This window comes from Camelus dromedarius, chromosome 25 (genome assembly GCF_036321535.1).
Source record: "Camelus dromedarius isolate mCamDro1 chromosome 25, mCamDro1.pat, whole genome shotgun sequence".
Classification (NCBI taxonomy): domain Eukaryota; kingdom Metazoa; phylum Chordata; class Mammalia; order Artiodactyla; family Camelidae; genus Camelus; species Camelus dromedarius.
In genome coordinates this window covers 5,683,481-5,703,285 of record NC_087460.1, presented here as the reverse complement: position 1 = coordinate 5,703,285, position 19,805 = coordinate 5,683,481, and the positions used below count along the sequence as shown (strand labels likewise).

Here is a 19,805-nt window from a genome sequence, read left to right as displayed (position 1 = left end):
TCTGCTTTAACCATTAAAGGAAAGAATGCGTTTAAAACTCAAAATGGGGTAACTGTGGTGCAGGCATCCCAAATGGAGCTGGTGGCCATGGTGGCTGTGGTTTCAGACATGTTCCCATATCACTGAGAACTTGGATTTTCTGAACTGTATCAGACTCAAGCCATTATCAAACCAACATCCACTAGCAGCTGCCCGCTGCAACCTTTTGGCCTCAAGGTCTCCCCTTGTAAATAGGCAACCATTGCGGACTCCAACCAACCCCTGCTTGGTGTTATCCTCATGAATTGCTCATGCTACCGTGTACTGTATCGCCAGCCCGGGAAGAACTGCAGACCACCCACCAGCTTTTCTACTTGACAAGTGAAAGCATCAGTACCAAGAGATAATCCAAGCTGGAGACACTGACCAGTTTGCTTCTTGATATGTCTCTCTCATCTCTGGTCCAAACTAGAAGACTGCTTCCCCACCCCTGCCTTATTTTTTTTTAAAGCTACTGAAGATGATGGAGTCAATAAGCCCTTTGGATTCCCATCTTCAACAACCCTTCTCTGTTACAATACATACTTCCTGGACCCTGTAGCTCACAAATCAGCATCCAGCCCCAACAAAAATTAAAAAACAGAGTTGATGCCTGGAGGAAGGACTTCCTCTGAATCCTTGAGCATCTCTAATACTTGGTGCTGTGGGAAGAGCCTGTGACATAAAGACGGGTTCTGGGGACTTGCTCTCCAGAGCCAGGTACACAAGAGTTGCCCCTAGGTTCCATTCCATACAGGTGTCTGCTTTATTCCTGGCTCTATAAACCACAACAACTCACTAATACACACATCCATGTGCTTGTCCACAAATATAATCAACAAATATTGCCAATACCTACAAAATCTGGGAAGAGCAAGAATGTGTTTCCTATTGATTTCATAAACACGGAACCCTGGCAAGAACACTTTTAACTATTTACAAGGTGAGGAGAGAGTTTAAGGAAGCCAAAAAGAGGTAATAAAGTGCCCTGGGGCTAGAACAGCTCAGGAGCTGTCCCATCTCTTGGCTGAGGGGCCAGAAAAGGTGTGATTACCAGGATCTGGAAGACTTAGGTGTGGAAAGAGAGGGCCAGCTCAGGACAGAACTTGTCTGAAGTCACACACCATCAGGGAGACAGGCACAAAGTCTGGCTGGCTCAACGCATAACAAGCATTTCTAATCTTCGAACCATGAAATCTACACAGTCCAAATAACCACCACTGAGTGTTAAAATCAAATAAATTCTGCCCCTAGAGTTTTAAAGCTGTCATGTTCCATGAAATTTGGTTTCTTTTTCCTTCTAATTTAAATCCCATGGGGGCTTCATGTACCCTTTATCATAGATGAGATCTGAGTTGGAAATTAAGCCAAGAGGAATCACTTATACTAAAATCAGTGAGCTACAGAAGTTTGCAAAGGCCTTCATAAAGATTGGTGAAGTTGAACTAGTCTTAAAAACACAAAATCAGTCAATGGTAAAATAAAATTAGAAGTAAACTATGGTGATCATATCTATGTGGAGTACAAATTCCAAGACATTTTTTTTCCCAAGAAGGTTTCAATGGCTATTCCTAATGAAATATTTTCACACTGGTTCACACAAAGATAAGAGTTCATAAGTATTTACTACAAAATAAATATGGCCAGTAACTTTTCAGCAACAGAAAAGAGCTCGGAATTCCGTCCTGTGTCCCAGGATGATTCAGCCCTCCATAATTTTAATTTATTCAAGTCACTGCGAATCTTTCTTTGACATAACGCCAAGGGCTCTCATTCAGGCTCCTGTAGACATTGAGAATTCTGTTATAAAACAGTTACTCCAGATGATTGAGCATATGCTTATATGAAAGGTTGTAATTTCTCTCTGATAATATAAGAACCTCAGTTTGAGAAACACTGCCTTGGCCAATTTCAGAGGATGTCCGTTCTCAGCAAGTATAAAGTCTCAGTGAAGCTAAAGGACTGTCATGAAGACTGGAAATGTGAATGGCACTCTTATTATTATATTGTGAAAAAATTCTATACTTTTTCGTAGGCAGCTCAAAATTCATCACCCACGTCTGTACACGGATACACATACCAGTGTTCACTCACTCTGAGTTCTAGGATGAGGAGGTAGGTGTACAGGAAATGATTCAAGTGTGTTGGTTCCTTTGTCTCTGGCTCCTGTGGGGTAAATTATCTCTAGTAATTAGTCAATGAAAGAACGGCTGTCCAAGCACATGTAGACTCTTCTGTCTCAGAAAACTCATTTTGTACTTTAAAGCGGGTAACAGATCTTTCATGATGATGCTTAAAAATATTATATCAGAAAACATGTCACACTAAGGTGCTGATTCCAGGTATAATGAAAGGACACGTTGCACTAAACAGCGGAACAAGGATCCACACAGCACGTTTCCTCCAGGGGATAGTCCTGAGTTGTAAAATCTGGAGGGAAATAAATCTGCTATGTAAGGAAAGTCGGGAGAAATGCTCGTTTTGTCATAAAGGACTGCTTCCCCTGTGGTGAGGCAGTATCATGGCATGACAAGAAGCCTCAGCTCTGCAGGCAGAGTGGTTTAAGACTTGGGAGCTATGTGATCTCAGTCAAATTATTTGCACCTATGTGCCCCAGTTTCCCCATTTATAAAGTGGGTATGATAGTATTTACATAGTTGGGGCAATTGTTAAGATTAAATGAGTTCCCATATATACTCCACTTACAACAGTATCTGGTACATTTTATATATATAATATACATATATATATATATATATATTTTTTTTTTTTTACTGTTTTTATTATTTCTCCCCATTCAACCCAGTACATATCCTCGAGTACATATAAAACTTGATCGCGCTGTTTGTCTACAAGCCTGCCTCTACTAACTAGACTGAACCTTGTAGGTTTCCCGAGAACCTGTGGTATATTTGGAAAAACCACTTAATCTGTAACTTCAAAGCTCGGGGGGGGGGGAAAGTCAGGATTAGAGACATACTTATGGAATCACAAATAATAATAACTATCATTTATTGAGTGCTTATAATATTCCAAGCTGTTCTGAAGGCTTAACAGATACTATGTTATTTGACTCCTATAACAACTCGATGATACAAGTACTTTGTGATTCTCATTTTACAGAGGAGGACACTGAAACACAAAAGGTGAAGAAATTTGCCCCAGGTCACGCAGCAGAGGTAACAGAGCAGAAAGCGGAGCAGCCGGGAGGTTCTTCTACCTAGCAGACACCGCGTTATTATAGAACATTTACATGCTGCACATTGGGCTGACATTCATCCATACAACAGAGTGCGGACAGGCTGCCTGAGTGGCTGATGCCCTGTTCTGACTTAGCTGGTACTTGAATGATTCAGCTGTTACTGTACTGTGATGATCAGTCCTGATTACAGGTGACAGTTGAAGATATGGAACTAGATGAGAAGTCCTGGGAAGTGTGTTTTTACAGTATGAGAATTCATGGATATTCGAGCACCATGAAAGCAAAGACGGGGTCTGTTTTACTCACGGCTATATTCCCAGAATGGTTTTACTCAATCTATTGAATGAATGAACAAGAGGTGATAATATTATGAAACACCAATGTTTCAGTGATGGACAAAGTAAGACACGCCTAAGAAGAAAACTGAGAAGCAAGAGGCCAGGAGACAATAGGTCATGGATATCAAAGATTTCCAAGCATAATGTAGTGAAACACAAAAACGATGCAAATAGGTACAGGAAGATGAAGATTGAAGAGAGCCCACTGGTGTCCTTAGCAAATCTTTTACAAAGGAGTTGAGGAGCAGACGATAAGGAGATAGAATGAATAGAGCTATTGTTTCAAGAAACGTGGCTGGGAAGAAATGGACACTTCAGCGTAGCACATAATTGGAGAGTGGAGGGAGGGTTACCGTTTTTTATCTGGCACCATTTTCATCAGTGACATTTTACAAATTCTGATAGATCTTTAGGAACTTACACAAATTATTCTACAGTTTATCTCATAGAAGAAACATGCAAGAAAACCAAGAAAATTCTGGAAAAGAAGAAGAACGATGGAGCTTACCTCTTAGTTACTTGACCTCCCCTTTCTGTTATTCTGCTCGGACTCAGCCGGACTCCCTTGGTCATTATTCTCGGCGATGTTATCAGTTGTAGCTACTTCGCTTTAAAAATAGTTAACCTGTTCTATATCTGACCATAATATACTATTCTTCAAGCTTGATTGTTTAAATACACCCACTACAACTATTTAATGATCTTATCAAGATTTCCAGTTCATTCACCTCTCTGACTTTTCACAATCTACCAACCCTCTCCTCTTTTCATTCTCTTTCTTTCTTTTTTTCTTTCTTTCTTTCTTTCTTTTTTTTCCCCTCCTGGGGTGGGCAGATAATTGAGTTTGTTTATTCATATTTTGATGGAAGTACTGGGGATTGAACCCAGGACCTCACGCATGCTAAGCAGGTGCTCTACCACTGAGCTACACTCACTCCCTTTCATTCTCTTTCTTATCCAGCTCAGAGACTGACTCATCAGAGAAAACTTTTTTGCCTTCATTCTTTTTACTGCTCCCATCTACCAAAACCCTGAAACTGGCTGTCAGCCTTCTCCATACCAGCACCTTAGCCGCTAGTGCAACGAGAAAATGCCACACAATAGGGCAGATTAAAGACCATAAATTTATAACTAAATATAGTGAATCTACTTGATTTCTCTTGTCAACTCACTCTCCCCACCTTGAGTGGAAGGGGATGGAGATGAGGGAATATATTTATACTTTGGCAGAGGGAAAAGTCTAAGCATTGTCAAATAACAAACATAAAACAATCCAATAACCAGTCGGAGGTCCTTTACTCAAGGGAAAACAAACCATGGATTGGAGGCATACAGTGCCTCACAGGCAGGGGAGAACTCTTCCCCAGGGATGTTTGGGCAAGAGCGAGTTTATGGAGTGTTACAAGTAGCAACTTGGAAGCAGGGCATGCACGAAATAGGGCATGCACCACTGGCCAGGAGGTCAAGGCTGTCCTTGTAAGGCTGGCAGGTCCTATTTTCTAGCCAAGAGAGAATCGTGACTGGTGTACATTAGGTTTCTGGGACAGTGAGGCATTTCCTGTTTAAGTGTGGACTGACTGAAGTTAAGTGTGGACTGACTGAAGTTTGGTGGCTTGGGCCAGACTCCATTTTTGTGGGTCCCTAAATTAGGTTCTGAACCTTAACACTGCTAGGAAGAGGTTTCCTGTACACACACCACCAAACAATGCTCAGGACACCAGCTTGGTGTCCTACAATTCAACTCAACTCTAACACTACCTACCTGGGGACAGCATAGGATCCCACAGGTTAAGACTGCCTCCCACCCCCAACCCCACTGCTGGACTTCAGACACCAATTATAAGCTCAGATTATGTGCTTCTGACTAACTACACACTGAAGGTTCCAACAACCCCCTTCAACCTAGGATGCCAATTGCTAAGTCCAGATTGTCACCTGGCTATAAATCAGAGGTTTCCACAACTCCCTCATCAGGTTTGATTCACTAGAGCAGCTCAAAGAACTCAGAGAACCACTTTACTTACTGGATTACCAGTTAATTATAAAGCATATAAATCAGGGGAAAATAACCAATAAAAGTGATGCATAAGGCAAGTTATGGGGAAAAGGCACAGGGGTGCCACGTTCTCTCAGCCCCATCCCTTCCCCGCATCTCCATGTGTTCACCAACCTGGAAGTTTTCTGAACCCTGTCCTTCTAGATTTTTATGGAGACCTCATTACACAGGCACAATTGATTAAATCTTTGGCCATTGGCTCAACCTTCAGCCCCTCTCCTCCCCAAGAAAGTCCAGGGATACAACTGAAAGTTCCAAACCTGGGGCTGTCTCCCCTGGCAACCAGCCCCCATCCCTAGGTGACCCAGGGGCATTCCAAAAGTTACTGTCTTAACATAACAAAACACCTTTATCTCTCTCACCACTTAGGAAATTCCAAGTGTTTTGGAAGCTCAGTGCTAAAACCAGGACAAAGCCCGGCTATATATTTCTTATGATTATTCACAATATCCCAGTCCTGATATACAAATCATCTTTATCAGCATGCCACAGAAACTAGAAATCATATATTTGACCACATACAATTTTAAATTTCTCTTAAAAAAAAAGTCACATTACCGAAACGAACTTCGGTCCACTCGCTGGTCACGCAGCAAATCCAATTTACTGACACCGGGTTGTGGTGAAGGACGGTACAGCGTTTACTGCAGGGCACCAAGGGAGGAGAATAGGCGACTCACACTCAGATGACTCGAACTCCCGGGTGGCTTTCAGGGAGCGATTTTTAAAGACGACATTTGGGGTGAGGGTTGCAGAGGGCATGACTTTCTTCTGATTGGTGGGTGGTGAGGTCACAGGGTGGTGTTTCAGGAATTTTAGTTATCAACCTTCTGGTTCCAATCACTGATGTCTACCTGCTAGTGACCTATCTGCTTGTAGTCACAAGGGATCTTTTTCCTCAGAGCAAGTCAAAGATAGCGTCAGATTGTGATGTGTATCCCTTGAGGGGGAATCGAATGCTTTATTGCTACACTATTGCTTCTTGACTGCTTTTTCTTATTTTCTGCATTCCCTCACTTCCCTAAGTAGTAACTTTTGGAGTCTGCTCTTTGTAAGTTTAGGGAGGCCTAGGAGACTAAAGCATTTTCCAACAAACAAGAATCCAGGGGACACAGGGAGGCTTTTGCACCCAGGAGAGTCCCGCAGGGTCCAGCTCAGTTTCAATGAAGTCAAAAGACTGGGGAAAATGCATCTGAGAAAATTGAATGTTTCTCTAATGGACAAACCTCTCTTACAAATTAATAGAGGAGAGAAGGCAAACCAATAGAAAAAACAGACGAAGGATTATAGAGGAGCAAAATTTGCCACTCCTAAACATCTCTTTAGCATGTGGGTTATTTCGAGGTGAACACAATCAAGGCCCAGAAGACACAGAAAGAAATTTTGACATTCCCCCTAACTACCTAAAAAAATTTAGACAGGACCTGTTCCCAGAACAGAGCTATCCCTAGAAATATCTGCATAGAAAATGGGCTGAGTGTGGTGAGGGAAACTGGGCAGAGATCAGAGTCCACTCTGTGTCCCATTGTCCCTGCCTGATCCAGCAAACCTCGGTTTATCATTTGCTTTTCCATCTTTGTGTGAATTGTCTTCCTCCTCTTTGAAGTCCCAAAACACTACCCCCAGCATCCGCATTTGTCTTTAGCTGAAGATGGTATTTACAGTGAGGACTTGAGCCATTTGGATGAGTTACTCAGTTTTCCTGGATCTCTCCCTTGTATACGTGGTTTTAAACTTTTGATTTTCTCCTGTTATCTGTCTCATGTCAACTTAATTCTTAGATCAGCCAGAAGAACTTAGAAAAGGAGAGAACAATTTCTTCCTCTCCAACAGCATAACACAATTTCCAGAAGAGCTGTAGACGGTCATTGCCAACACCCGCACACAAAATGCTGAACACCACAAGTTCAAGAATTAGAAATTAGGGTACTAGTGTTGATCATCAGACTGTCAAAGATTTAAGAGCTTGAGCATACCCAGTGTGACACTGTGATTTACAGTCAGAAATATATGCTTAGTCTTCATCCTGTTCCAGGCACAAAGTTCCTAAAACCTTTGGAATTTCCCAAGTGTTGAGCACAATAAAGGTGTTTTTTGTTGTGTTAATGAGGTGCTTTTGGAATCCTCCCAGATCACCTAAGGCTGAAGTCTTGTTGGCTGGGGGCGGGGTCGGGGGGTTGGAAATCCACCCTGTGACTAGAAGGCTGGAACTTACAGTTCAGCCCCTGACCTTGGGGGAAAAGAGCCTGGAGAAAATTGAGTTGAATCAACCAGCAGCCGATGATTTAATCAGTCGGGCCTATGCAATGATGCCTTTGTAAAAAATTCCATGTCCCAGGAGGGTAGCTCACCCCAAAGTCCACCAGGACAGAAAGCTCCTGTGTTCAGGACCCTTCCAGGTCTCTTGCCCTAGGTATCTCTTTATCTGGCTGTTCATGTGTGTCCTTTAAAATCCTTTGTAATAAGCCAGCCATCTAGGACATAATTCTGTGAGTTGCTCTAGTCAATTAAGCAAACTCCAGGAGTGGATGGGGGGAACCTCAAATTTATGCCCAGTCGGTCAAAAGCACAGGTAACAACCTGGACTTTCATTTGGTGTCCTGGGGGGCTAAGCCTCTAATCTGGGGGGTCTGCCATGAGACAGCATCAGAATCGAGTTAAATTTGTGGGCTATCTGGTCATGTCCACCAAGGATCAGAGAATGGCTTGATGTGTGGAAAACCCACGTATCTGGTGTCAAAAGTGAAGGAGTGTGGTTAAAGCCACATGAGAGTAAAGGAGAGACCCACAGAGGTGTGTTCTTTCATGATCTAGTGTTGGCAAGGATGTGGGAAAACTGGAACTCTACTTTTTTTCTTAGATCCATCCCGCTGGATCTCTACCCTCTTGCGTCAAACTAGATAATTACCTCCTATTACCCTAGGATCTTTCTTCACTACCATCCAGGCAATATTTTTTTCTCTTCTCTTCTGTGTTGAATTACTTGTGCCTGGAATTCCAAACATTCTCCTTTTATGGTTTGGTTCCTCAATTTGATGTAGCAAACCCTCCCGTGGCTTCCTGAGAAAGCCTGGGAAATCTTTTTCTTTTTTTTTTTTCTTTTTTTTTTTTTTTTGATACTCTGCATGTTGAAAATGTCTCCTTCCCAATTAGCACCAGAGAGCTGGGCTGACTGCAGAAGTCAGTGGAGAAAAATTTTACCTTCGGAATCTTAAAAGCACAGGTCAGATGCCTTCTAGATTTCAGTGCTGATCGTGAAAAATCTGACAGTAATCTTTTTATCTTTTGCTTGTAACATTCTGCCCACCACCAGCTTTTAGGATTCTATTTTTAAAGCTATGTTTGAAATTTCACATGGATGACGGGCATTTGTGTGAGTCTTTTTTTTAGCCAGAAAGCTGGACACTGGGTGTCTGCTCACATGCAGCCTGTAAAATCACATTTTCAGTTCTAAATTCTATGGAATTCAATCCAAGCAAACCAAACAGAAAATCTACAAAATACTGAAAAAGCTACAAAAAAGTATGTAGGGTCCTTTTGAAGTTAGATTTTCAGAATGGAGTTAGATTTTTGATTGTGGTGGGTAACAAATTACTTTTCTTCCCCCCATTATTTCACGTGCCTGTGGCTCCCATTGCATTCAATGGGACACTCCTTTTCTGGGTGCTGGAATTACCTTAAAGTTTCCCTTGTCTGTAATGGCAGAGGGATAACTTATAACTAGAGGGAGCACGATTAGAATGAAAGTGTTTGTCTATTAAAGAAATAAACTTTATTCCAGCCATTCAGATGGTTGGTTAACTTCCTGATGTTCCTGAAACATGGACAGTGAGTACGGATTTCTTGACTCGTCCTCATCCAGCTTCACCTGATGTCTGAAAGTTTGCTTGGGCAGAACTTCAGCATGAGTAACAGACCTGCCACCTGTCAAACATCTGCAGCTTTTGTTAGTGTCTCAAATTCGTATCATTTCTGCAGGAAGTGGGTTTCCTTCCCAGGTTTCTCACAGATGCCGTCCGTTTCTCAAAGTGTGTTTCATGGAACTCTATTTTTACATGCGTTTCAAATATATGTTTTTTTTAAAGTATCTTCAGTTCTTAAGAAGTTGGGAAATTCTGCCAGAATCTCTGAAAAGTTCCTATTTTAAAAATGAATGCCCATAATAAATTTTTACGAGAGTCGAGTCAGCACAGGACACAATTTAGCAACTGCAGGCTTGGAAGGTACTTTTTGATCTTGATCTTGATATTTATTTGATGAACTATCAGACAGATATTCACCATGTGTCTTATGTCAGGGGATAACACTGCGATTGCACAAATAGTTCAGTCAAAATATAAGTTAATCCATCACCTTTCTTAGTTTGAAATCTTAATAACTCTTTTGACCATGCTAATTTATCTCTAGATCCACCATCTTAGCCTGCCATCACCTCTTGACCATCCTACAGTGGAGGGAAGGCGGAGTCTGACGAGAGAGACATTCCTAGACATCTGTTTTTTTGTTTTGAGGGACCAAGTACACAGAATCAAGAATATTTAATTTTGAAAAATTGAGTTTGAGTTGCTTGTGCCTCTGGGAGAGAGACCAGATGTTTTACAGGAAATGGTCTCAGGAGGAAGGCCCAACTGAAGATGCAGATTCAGAAGATGTCAACGTACTGATGATAATGGAATATAGAGGTGTAGATTACAATTCTTAGTGAAAAAAAAAAACCTGATTTTTAGTTCCACTCCTGCCATGGATTTACCTATCTGATCCTGGCCAATTTGCATAATGGTTCCATTTCCCAGTTTCATCCTTGTGGTGGACACAAACCCCATTTCCTTTTCTTCCTGGACACAAGGCTGGACTATTTCTTAGCTTCACAGTTGGCATGGGGGCTACAACACAACTTCCTGACTGTTTTCATGTCTTGGCTATTGTAAATGCTGCAGTGGACGTGGAAGTGCATCTTTGAGATAATGATTTCATTTCATTCACATATAGAAGGACTGCTTTGGCTCTTCAGGGTCTTTTGTTGTTCCATATGAAATGAGGAGTGTCTTTTCATTGCTGTAAAAAATGCCACTGGAATCTCGATAAGGATTGCATTGCATTTACAGGTGGCTTTGGGTAGTAGGGACCTCTTAACAATATTAATTCTTCCAATCCATGACCATGGGATATCGTTCCATTTTATTTTTGTCTTCTTCAATCTGTTTTGTCAATGCCTTATAGATTTCACTATACAGATCTTTCACCTCCTTGGTTAAATTAATTTCTAAGTATTTTATTATTTTGATGCTATTGTAAATGGGATGGTTTTCTTTCTTTCTTTTCCAGATAATCCGTCTTTAGTATATAGAAACGCAAACTGAAATTTTCTAGATTCTAATGGCGTTCACTCTTTAGTGGGTCATCAGTGCTGGTTCATGAAACAGTAGATACACAAGGAATCATTCTATTCATCTCCAAGTCACAGGAAGCTGTATCAATCCTGTAGCGAAAAGGATATGGGGCGGAATCATTCGGTAATGGCAGTTCTGAACCTCAAGTCTGAACAATGTAAGCTGATTCTGACGTCGTCTTGAAATCTTTAAACACGGAGGGAGACTCTGGAATTTAACAACAACAAAAAAAAGTTATGATAATATTTTTCTTAATACCACAAACACTTTAAAACATCAATTGGAAGACCACTGAACTACTTTCAAGGGAATACAGATGGGACGCCTACATTTCTTCAACAGGATGACACACACCAGTAAGGGAAAGTAGAAAGGTGCAATTCTGTGCGGCCAGTGTGACTGGTCACAACAGCAGTGATAGTAATGGTGATGAAATCTAATTACTATGGAGCCCACCTAGGTCTTAGGCCAGTTTATCCATTCCTGTCTCCATCTTATTTCCCACAAAGAGATTGTCTTGTTCTCACCTCTTTTAAGATAAGTAAATAACTAAATAGCAGTGTAAGTGGCAAACTGATGGTGAGGAGAGTACATGTCAAAATTATCAGTAAGAAGTTCGAAGAAGGATGCTTCTTTTTGCATCAGAATCTTTGCCCCTTCTGGGAACTTACTAGATTTATGCAGTGGAGTTCCAGTGCATACAGCTTCATCCACAGAGGTGGGTATCTGGGCCAGTGAGCTTCTTTCCCAGGGGGGTAGTTGACGAAATTCCTCCAGCAGTAATCGTACTCTAAGGGAAACACAAATCTTGGTTCATTCAACACATATAACAGAAAGTTAAAGAGAGCCCAGCTTAACAATACACCCTATCTAAATTCCTCTGGCCTATCTGCTGCTGGTGATGGGTTAGACTCTTCCAGAATCCCTAAAAGGAACACAGCAGTTCATCTGAAGATGGCTGAGTGGCCACAGTGACAAAAATGGAGGACGGAGTCATCTCTCTGATACTTTCCTTGCTGTGAATTTCAGACCTGGTCCTTTGTTGGGCTATTCTGGACTTTCATTTCTGATACTTGCAGTCTGGGAGAATCAGTCTCCTGGCCCAGAAACACACCACCACCACAGCCTCTCATCAACACTTAAGACTCTTGGTTTACTGTTTTCACCTGCGGCTCCCATAATCTGGACAGCCACGCCCCTGGTGAAGAGGTCTCTGAGTCCTCGCCGGTTCTGCGGGTCCATGTGCTGGAAAAGCCGTGCTACGTGAATCACTAGAGTCACTCTCGGGTGTTGGTCCAAAAATTCTCCAATCGCCTGGGAGCATTTCCAGCAGGGACTCCAGGACAAGAACCAGGTGATGGAGCAGCTGACGGATGGGCGAAAATGTCTTTCTGAAGTGAATTTTTCTATAAAATTGTGTTCCACGTGCTTGGTGGTGTTTTTGCTGGAATGTCGCCAGATGCCATGGTTGCTGCCCCACCGGATTTCATAGAGCAGACAGGCCTCTTTCCGGAGTTCTCGGGGGTCAAAGAAGGCTTCAAATTCCCAGGGTTCAATTCTTCTCCTGAAATATAAAAAGCACCCCCATCTTGTCACACCACCTTGAGATGCGACCTTGGATGTAATGTCATGTTCTCTTCTATAAGGCACACCGAAAACACGGCATCTCAGAAAACTTTTTTTTTTTTCTATTCTATATCTCAAAGTTATCTGGGGAGATCCATCTGAATTACCAGTTTCTCTCACAAACATAGGGAAGAGATTTTTCCCAACTCAGGTTATTTGGTTACCACTCTCTGTACCACTGCTTGATGGCTTTGAATTCAGGTACAAATGTTTCCTTGTTTCTCCTTTAAAGGTTTCTCAATATATTCTAATCTTTCTGTCTCACACTTAGAGGTGACGTGTCCCACTCATTAATCTTTGTCATGCCTCAGTGAACTCTAGCTAGATTTTTTTTCAGGTGTGGAAGCCTCAGATTGCCAACAGGATTCTATTACCAACTCTGAGAAGAGAAATTTAGTCTCAGGATTCTTCCACATTAAATTTCATATACTAGTACCTTATAAGAAAGAAATTCAAATTTCCCGCAATGGCAACATTAGCTTTAACACTCTCCGTGTATCAAAGCTGTGACTCAGGGAAAACTCAGAGCTATGCTTTATTTAAAGCAGTTTATTATCGTCTTTCGAATGTGGTTGAGTCATAAGTTTATTACATCTGGTTATTTTCCACTCATTCCTAAAGTGTCAGTTCCTTTATCATGTAGATCAGCCCTTCCAGTGATCATGAAATAATATGTTCCGTGATAAAAGTCTCCTATTACATCCAGAAAATGGGCGTATAGTATAAAATAGGAAGACGAAATCAAAGTGACAGACGAGTTCTCTGAACTTGTAACCAGTGTCTATGAAAACTTGTGCCTTAGAGAGAGAAGAGACTATAACAGCACAAAGCTGGAAGGTGATGTTTTTCAATAGAAACCAAAAGCCATAGAGGCAAAGATAGATAGAAAAAGCAATAATAATCATAGAAAATGGAGTTGGAAAAGGCAAAAAGAAAGCATTGGAGCATGATAAGAGAGGAAAAAGACAATAAGGAAAGTGGTAGTTGTCCAGCTCTTAAATACCCACCTATTTGGGGTTGAATTAAATGTAAACTGCAATCATATTCTTACCTTAAGGTGGCATCTCCAGCTGCAGGACCTGTTGACCGAGAGATGATCATGTCAAACTCCACCATATACAAATAAAACTATTAAGAAAAAATGCTCTTTTCTTCTGGCTTTGCAAACCATATCAGAAAATGCAGTTGAAAGATTGTCTCCTGGATTAATTGGATTGACCAGTTCATTGGACTGAGAAAAGCAAGATTTTTAAGGGTTCTGCTGAAATTTATTTGCCCAACCCCAAACCAGGTAATTCTCTTTAAGGCTCCAACAAGAATGTTTCAGTGCAAAGGAAAGCTAGTCCTCAGAGGATCCTAGATGTAATTTCTGTGCGCCCCCAGAGCACCCTGAACTTCCTTCATCAGAGCAATTATCATGCTGTATTATGATTGCCTGTTTACATGCCTATAAAAACACTGATTCATAAATTATTTGAGCTATGGATTTTGTATATCTTGTTCCAGACCCTATCACACTGCCTGAAACATGTTGGTTATCAATAGATACTTACTGAACAGATGAATGAAATTCACTACTCTCCACTAAGATGAAGTATAGGTTAATGACACCAAGCAGAGAAACTGGATCTCTCATACCTTGCTGGTGGGAACGTAAATTGGCACAGCCACTCTGGGAAACAGTTTGCAGTTTCTTAGGGAAAAAAAAGTAAAAATGCGCCTACCATACAACCCAGGAGTTACTCTCCTGGGCATGTATCTCCGAGATGGGAAAACATAGGTTCACACGAAAGCTTGTACACAAACGTTCACATCAGCCTCGGTTGTAATAGTAAAAGCTGGAATGAGCTCAGATGTCCGTGCAGTTTGAGACACAGAGCCTAAGGTTCCCCCATGTGATACCCCTTCTCAGTGGGTCAGAGACAGAGACAGAAGTCATTTGTCCCTCTGGGGGTGAGGTGTCGGTGCAGAGCTGCAGGCAAGAGGTTCCATCCCACCTCCCAGTAAGACCTTAACTTGGAGGAGCTATTTTTGAACAAAGAAGAGTCACGAGAGCTGGGAGATACTTCCTTCAAAACAGGAGGTGCTTTGACCAAGGCTCTGTGCATGAATGTGTGTGTGTGTGTGTGTGTGTGTGTGTGTGTGTGTGTGTGTGTGTGTGTGTGTGTTGAGGGGTCCAGAATGTGGCACTGAAGCATAAAAATTAGTTTGGTCTTTAGAGATTTGAGAATAAACTCTCCTCTTCCCCAAATCCCTTATTTTCCTATAGGCAGAGCCTCCCAAAAGAACTCAAAAGGAAATCAGTTGCCATCAATCTCATGGGGAGATAAATCAACCAGAGATTGACTCTTACCAACTGAGACGCTCACTCAGACATTGTCCCAAACTGTTAAATGCCATCTATTCTCCTAAGGGCTCATCTATCTCTCCTAAAAGTCATTTGTTTTCCCATAAGGGCTCTTCTGCCTCTCCACTTCTAAGATGTTAGAGAGAGGGAAAAAAAAAAGATGGTATGGAAAACAACCCAATTCTAATCCAAGTCCTTGAGCCACATATCTGAGAATTCCTGTGTGTAATTTTGTCTTGCTTGCTTTTTTTTTCTTTCTTTTTTTTTTTTTCTAATCTGTCTTTTGTCAGTTTAATTTGCAGTCCCCCAGAAATGAAATCTAAGAGGGTAGAAGAAACGTTTTTCCTCCCCAACAATGTGTGTGTGTGTGCGCCCACACTGGGGGGTGTTGTGTACCACACAGTTTCCTGTAGGTGGAAAATGGTTCTAGCTGGGTTGTGAGGCTGAAAAAATCAATCAGCCAGATATCTAGGAATGAGGACAAGAATCAGAAAATACTATCCTAAGTGTAACCTGAAGAAGAAACCTCATCCTTAGAAGAAAATGCGGGGAGTTTGCATGTGAGATGGAGGAGGAAGGGTGCCTAACACCTTGGCATGGGCCCTGCTCAGACCTCAGTCCAACTTGGGGCATTTGAACCAGCTGGTCCACTCAGAGGGGGACAGTCACTGATGACAGGGGACCTTCCTCTGAAGAAGCTGAAGCAGCAGTGAGAACTTGGGGAAGAGACAGTGAGATAAATGCTCATGACCTACCCCAGGGGTGCGGGGCAAGAACACCAGCCACGTGGGTGGGGACGGTTTGAGGGATAAAACACATCACCTTCAGGGGACGGTCCAGGGAAGTTATCCAGCTACTTCAATTAAATAAAGTCTTTAGTCTTTTCCCCAAAATACCAGTCACAAGAGGACTTTAATAGAGGGGAAATATAATGGAGAAAAAAGATACTGTTTCTTGAAACCTGAGACTGACACCTGTGCTGCGTGCCGTCACCTCGTGAGTGTGGACCCCTTCAGGACTCCTCTCGCTGAACCGCCTTTCTTCCGGTTGTTTCTGCTTCCAGTCAGAAAGTCAGCAAGTGCCGGGTAAATGTGCCTAAAGCACTGTTTGAGTTGTGTCTGCGCTATTCACAAATTCTCCAAAGATTTTCCTCTGATCGAAAAAAATCAACTTGAGACTGGCAGTCAAGGTCCTCAACAATATCACCTCAAATTTGCTTTCTAATCTCACTGCAGATTACCTCCAAAACTCTCCTGTAGCCTAGCCAATTGATTCATTATATTCCAAACACGGTCTTGGTAAAGTCTCTTGAACTCTGTGCCAATCAACCTGGAATGGCCTCCTCTATGTCAATCCAAATTCTGCTCTTTTAGGGTCCAGTTCAAATCCCGCCTCACTTGAAAATCATTCTGTCCCACAACACAAAGCATCCTCCCTCCCCCATGAGTTTTTCTAATATTAAGTAAAAGAACCTTAAATTATCAACTAAGATGCCCTTGTGTGTGTATATATATACAATGGAATACTACTCAATCATAAGAAAGAATGAAATACTGTCATTTGCAGCAACATGGATGGACCTGGAGATCATCATACTAAGTGAAGTAAGTTAGAGAAAGGCAGATACCATATGGTATCACTTACATGTGGGATCTAAAAAAATGGCACAAATGAACTTATTCACAAACAGACTCGCAGACATAGAAAGCAAATTTATGACTACCAAAGGGGAAAAGGGTGGAGGGATAAATTAGGAGTTTAGGATTAGCAGAAACAAACTACTCTACACAGAACAGATAAACAATAAGGTCCTACGGTATAGCACAGGGAACTATATTCAATAGATTTTAATAACTTATGAGGAATAATATGAAAAAGAATGTATATATGTATAACTGAATCACTATGCCAACACAACACTGTAACTTCAATTGAAAAAAAAAGTGCCCTTCGGCTGTCACTTCTGTGGCTATCTTAAACTTCTATTTAACAACTGTATTCTTTGTTAACTTAATTTTTTCTTATGGTGAAACAAGCATTAACTTAGTGTCATTTGCTCAAAGTCATTTGTGGATGCAAACAGTCGGTATTAACAATAATAATAATAACAAATCTTGCTTGAGAATAATAATATAATAATATATTAATAAATAGGAAAGTTAGAAAACGTCCAGGAATACAAGCGTAAGCAGGACACACACACACACACACACACAGAGTTTTTGCATTCAAGAATATTGAGTTTTCAGGCCACCTCCCCGCATCCCGACCCCGGCCATCTCACCTCTGTCAGAAGCCATGGTGCTCTGCCACTGGACTTTTTCCTCTGGAGCTATATATTATGCTGCTGCCAGCAACACGCCTGGACATTGTTTCTGCAGGCGTGACCACTGCCGCCTGTTTCGCCAGAGGATGACTCATTCCTGAGTCTCAGGCAGGTACTGGGCATCTAGCCTGTACCAACAGGTAGCCGGTGAAGACGGAAGTTAGTGTGGGGGTTGATAAGAAAGCATATGATGTGAAAAATTTATCTGGTACCATAATTCCCTGAGAACATTCAAATTTCAAAGTTCTTCCTTGATGACATCTGAATGTAGTCATCTTTCCCTTTCCTTTAAATTAAAGGCAAGACTGACCCATCATTCTTTACTGGAGAAAAGAGAGGAAGAAAGCAAAGAGAACTGACCTGTAAAGGTGTTCATTGTTACCCGGTGAAGACACTGTGGCCTTGCCCTTTAGTTATTATTCATTTATTTCTAACTTCCTCTTATTTCGCTCTTGGCCCCAGATCAGCGGGGAGGGGCACTGTTAGATGTAAAGTCAGAAGGACTTTGGTTTCTGAGTCAGGAAATTAGTGTACAAGTCTTGGATGATTTCTCTTGCTTCTTGAAGCTGAGGTTAAGTGTCTGACCCAGTCCACTTGTGCTTTTTATCCTCCTTGAAAAATCGGATACTCTGTCCCCTATTGTCATTGCCTACTATTGCCTGAACCCTGGATCAGGATCCTCTGGGTTTCGGCACACGCTCCCAGGCCACTCTCAAGACCTAAGTCTCCTTCTAGGATCTCAAATCTAGAGCCCCTGAACTTTGAGTCTCAAATCCCGTGACACCTACCCCTGAGCCCTAAACCTAAGACTTTCCTTAATCATGAAAGTTACACTGGAGCCTGCAGCAGCTGTTCAGAGTAGCAGGTGAAAGTTTTGAAGAAGGGGCAGAAGTGACATATTATAAATATAGGTTCTTCAGAAGCCAAATGTTACAGCTAGGCATGTGCGGTAGATACAGTAATGTCCCCCCAAAGGTGCCCACTTCTTAACCCTGGAACTTGTCAGTGTTTCACCCTACAATAGCATAATGGACCTTGCAGATGTGATTAAGTTAAGAATCTCACGGTAAGAAGATTATGCTGGATCATCTGGTCTCAATCTAATCTTTTTCTTTTTTTAAAAAAAATTTTTAGGGGGGCAGGTAGCTAGTTTTATTTGTGTGTTTATTTAATGGAGGCACTGGGGATCGAACCCAGGGCATAGTGCATGCTAAGCAAGCACTCTACCACTGAGCTAGACCCTCCCCCCTAGAATTGATTGTTGTATATTTATCTTATAACTTTGGGAAGGAAGAAATTTTCCTTTAAATTTTTAGGTTCTTCTGGCTGATCTAAGAATTAGATGGACGAGACAGACAACAGAAGGAAATCAAATAGAAGTTTAATAACCTGTACACATGGAAGAGATCCAGGAAAACCGAGTAACCCACCCAGATGGCTGAAGCCCTCACCATGTACAGCATCTTCGGGGAAAGACAAAAGAGGATGCTGAGGGTAGTGGTTTGGGACCTCAAAGAGGAAGAAGGCAATTCACATCGAGATGGAAAAGCAAATGATAAATGAATGTTTGCTAGACCAAGCAGAGACAATGGGACACAGAGTGGACTCTGACCCCCAGGCCCTGCCTAGTTTCCCCCACCACACCTAGTCCAGATTCTTTGCAGACGTCTCTGGTGACAGCTCTCTTCTGGGTATGGGCCCTTTATCTAAATTCTTTAAGCAGCTAAGGGGGGGAAGGTCAAAGTTTCTTCTTGAGTCTTTTTGGGCCCTGATTGCTTTCAGTTCAAAATGATCCACATGCCAAAGGTACAGTTCAGCAAATTTTGCTTCTGTACATAGTCAACCTGTGAACTTGTTAAATTAATTTATTTCTAATATTTATTGGATAGATTCCTTAGGATTTTCCAGGCACAGGATTATGTTGTCTGTAAATAAAGACAGTTTGAGGGGGGAAGGTATAGTTCAACTGGTGCAGCATCAAGGTCCTAGGTTCAATCCCCAGTACCTCCTCTTAAAAAATAGATAAATAAGTAAATCTAATTACCTCCCCCTCCAAAAAAAAAAAAAAAAAAAAAAAGGACAGTCTGACTTCTCCCTTTCCAAACATGTGCCTTTTTATTTCTTCTTTTTGCCTGATTGGAATGGCTAAGAACGCCAATAAAATGTTCAACAGAAAAGATAAAAGTGAATATCCTTGCCTTGTTCCCAATTTTCAGGGTGTTAAGAGACAAAATTTGAGTAAATTTGAAGATCTAATTGGCTTTATTAAAAGATTCATGAACTGGGTGGCACCCCATCCTGCCAATAGAAAGGAGCTCCAAAGAGTTAAAGAAAAGGAAGGATTTTGAAAGGCAGAGAGGAGGTGAGACAAGGAAGTCATAAACAAACAAACAAAAACGGTTATTTATGGCAACCTTACCTTCCTTTGGGGGACAAAAGGGTCTATGAGGCAGATTACCTGACTGATGCTGACCAGGAAATTCGAAACTGACCAGTTAAGAT

General features: G+C 41.6%; 2 protein-coding genes across 2 annotated transcripts in view; both read right to left on the bottom strand.

Annotated features, from left to right (window-relative positions):
* RIMKLB (ribosomal modification protein rimK like family member B) overlaps positions 1 to 4,380 on the bottom strand; it is a 98,633-nt gene extending 94,253 nt beyond the window's left edge. The window contains exon 1 of the mRNA XM_064479014.1: positions 4,067 to 4,380. The gene's annotated coding sequence lies outside the window, so the exon portion shown is untranslated. The remainder of the gene's footprint in view (positions 1 to 4,066) is intronic.
* A 6,540-nt stretch (positions 4,381 to 10,920) lies between these two features.
* On the bottom strand, positions 10,921 to 17,307 carry APOBEC1 (apolipoprotein B mRNA editing enzyme catalytic subunit 1). Its single transcript, XM_010990805.3, has 5 exons — positions 17,262 to 17,307; positions 13,682 to 13,709; positions 12,171 to 12,568; positions 11,676 to 11,794; positions 10,921 to 11,211 (listed from the first exon to the last, which is right to left on the bottom strand). The coding sequence occupies exons 1-5, from the start codon at positions 17,275 to 17,277 to the stop codon at positions 11,062 to 11,064; spliced, it is 711 nt and encodes a 236-aa protein (XP_010989107.2). The 5' UTR covers positions 17,278 to 17,307; the 3' UTR covers positions 10,921 to 11,061.
* Positions 17,308 to 19,805: the final 2,498 nt, after the last annotated feature.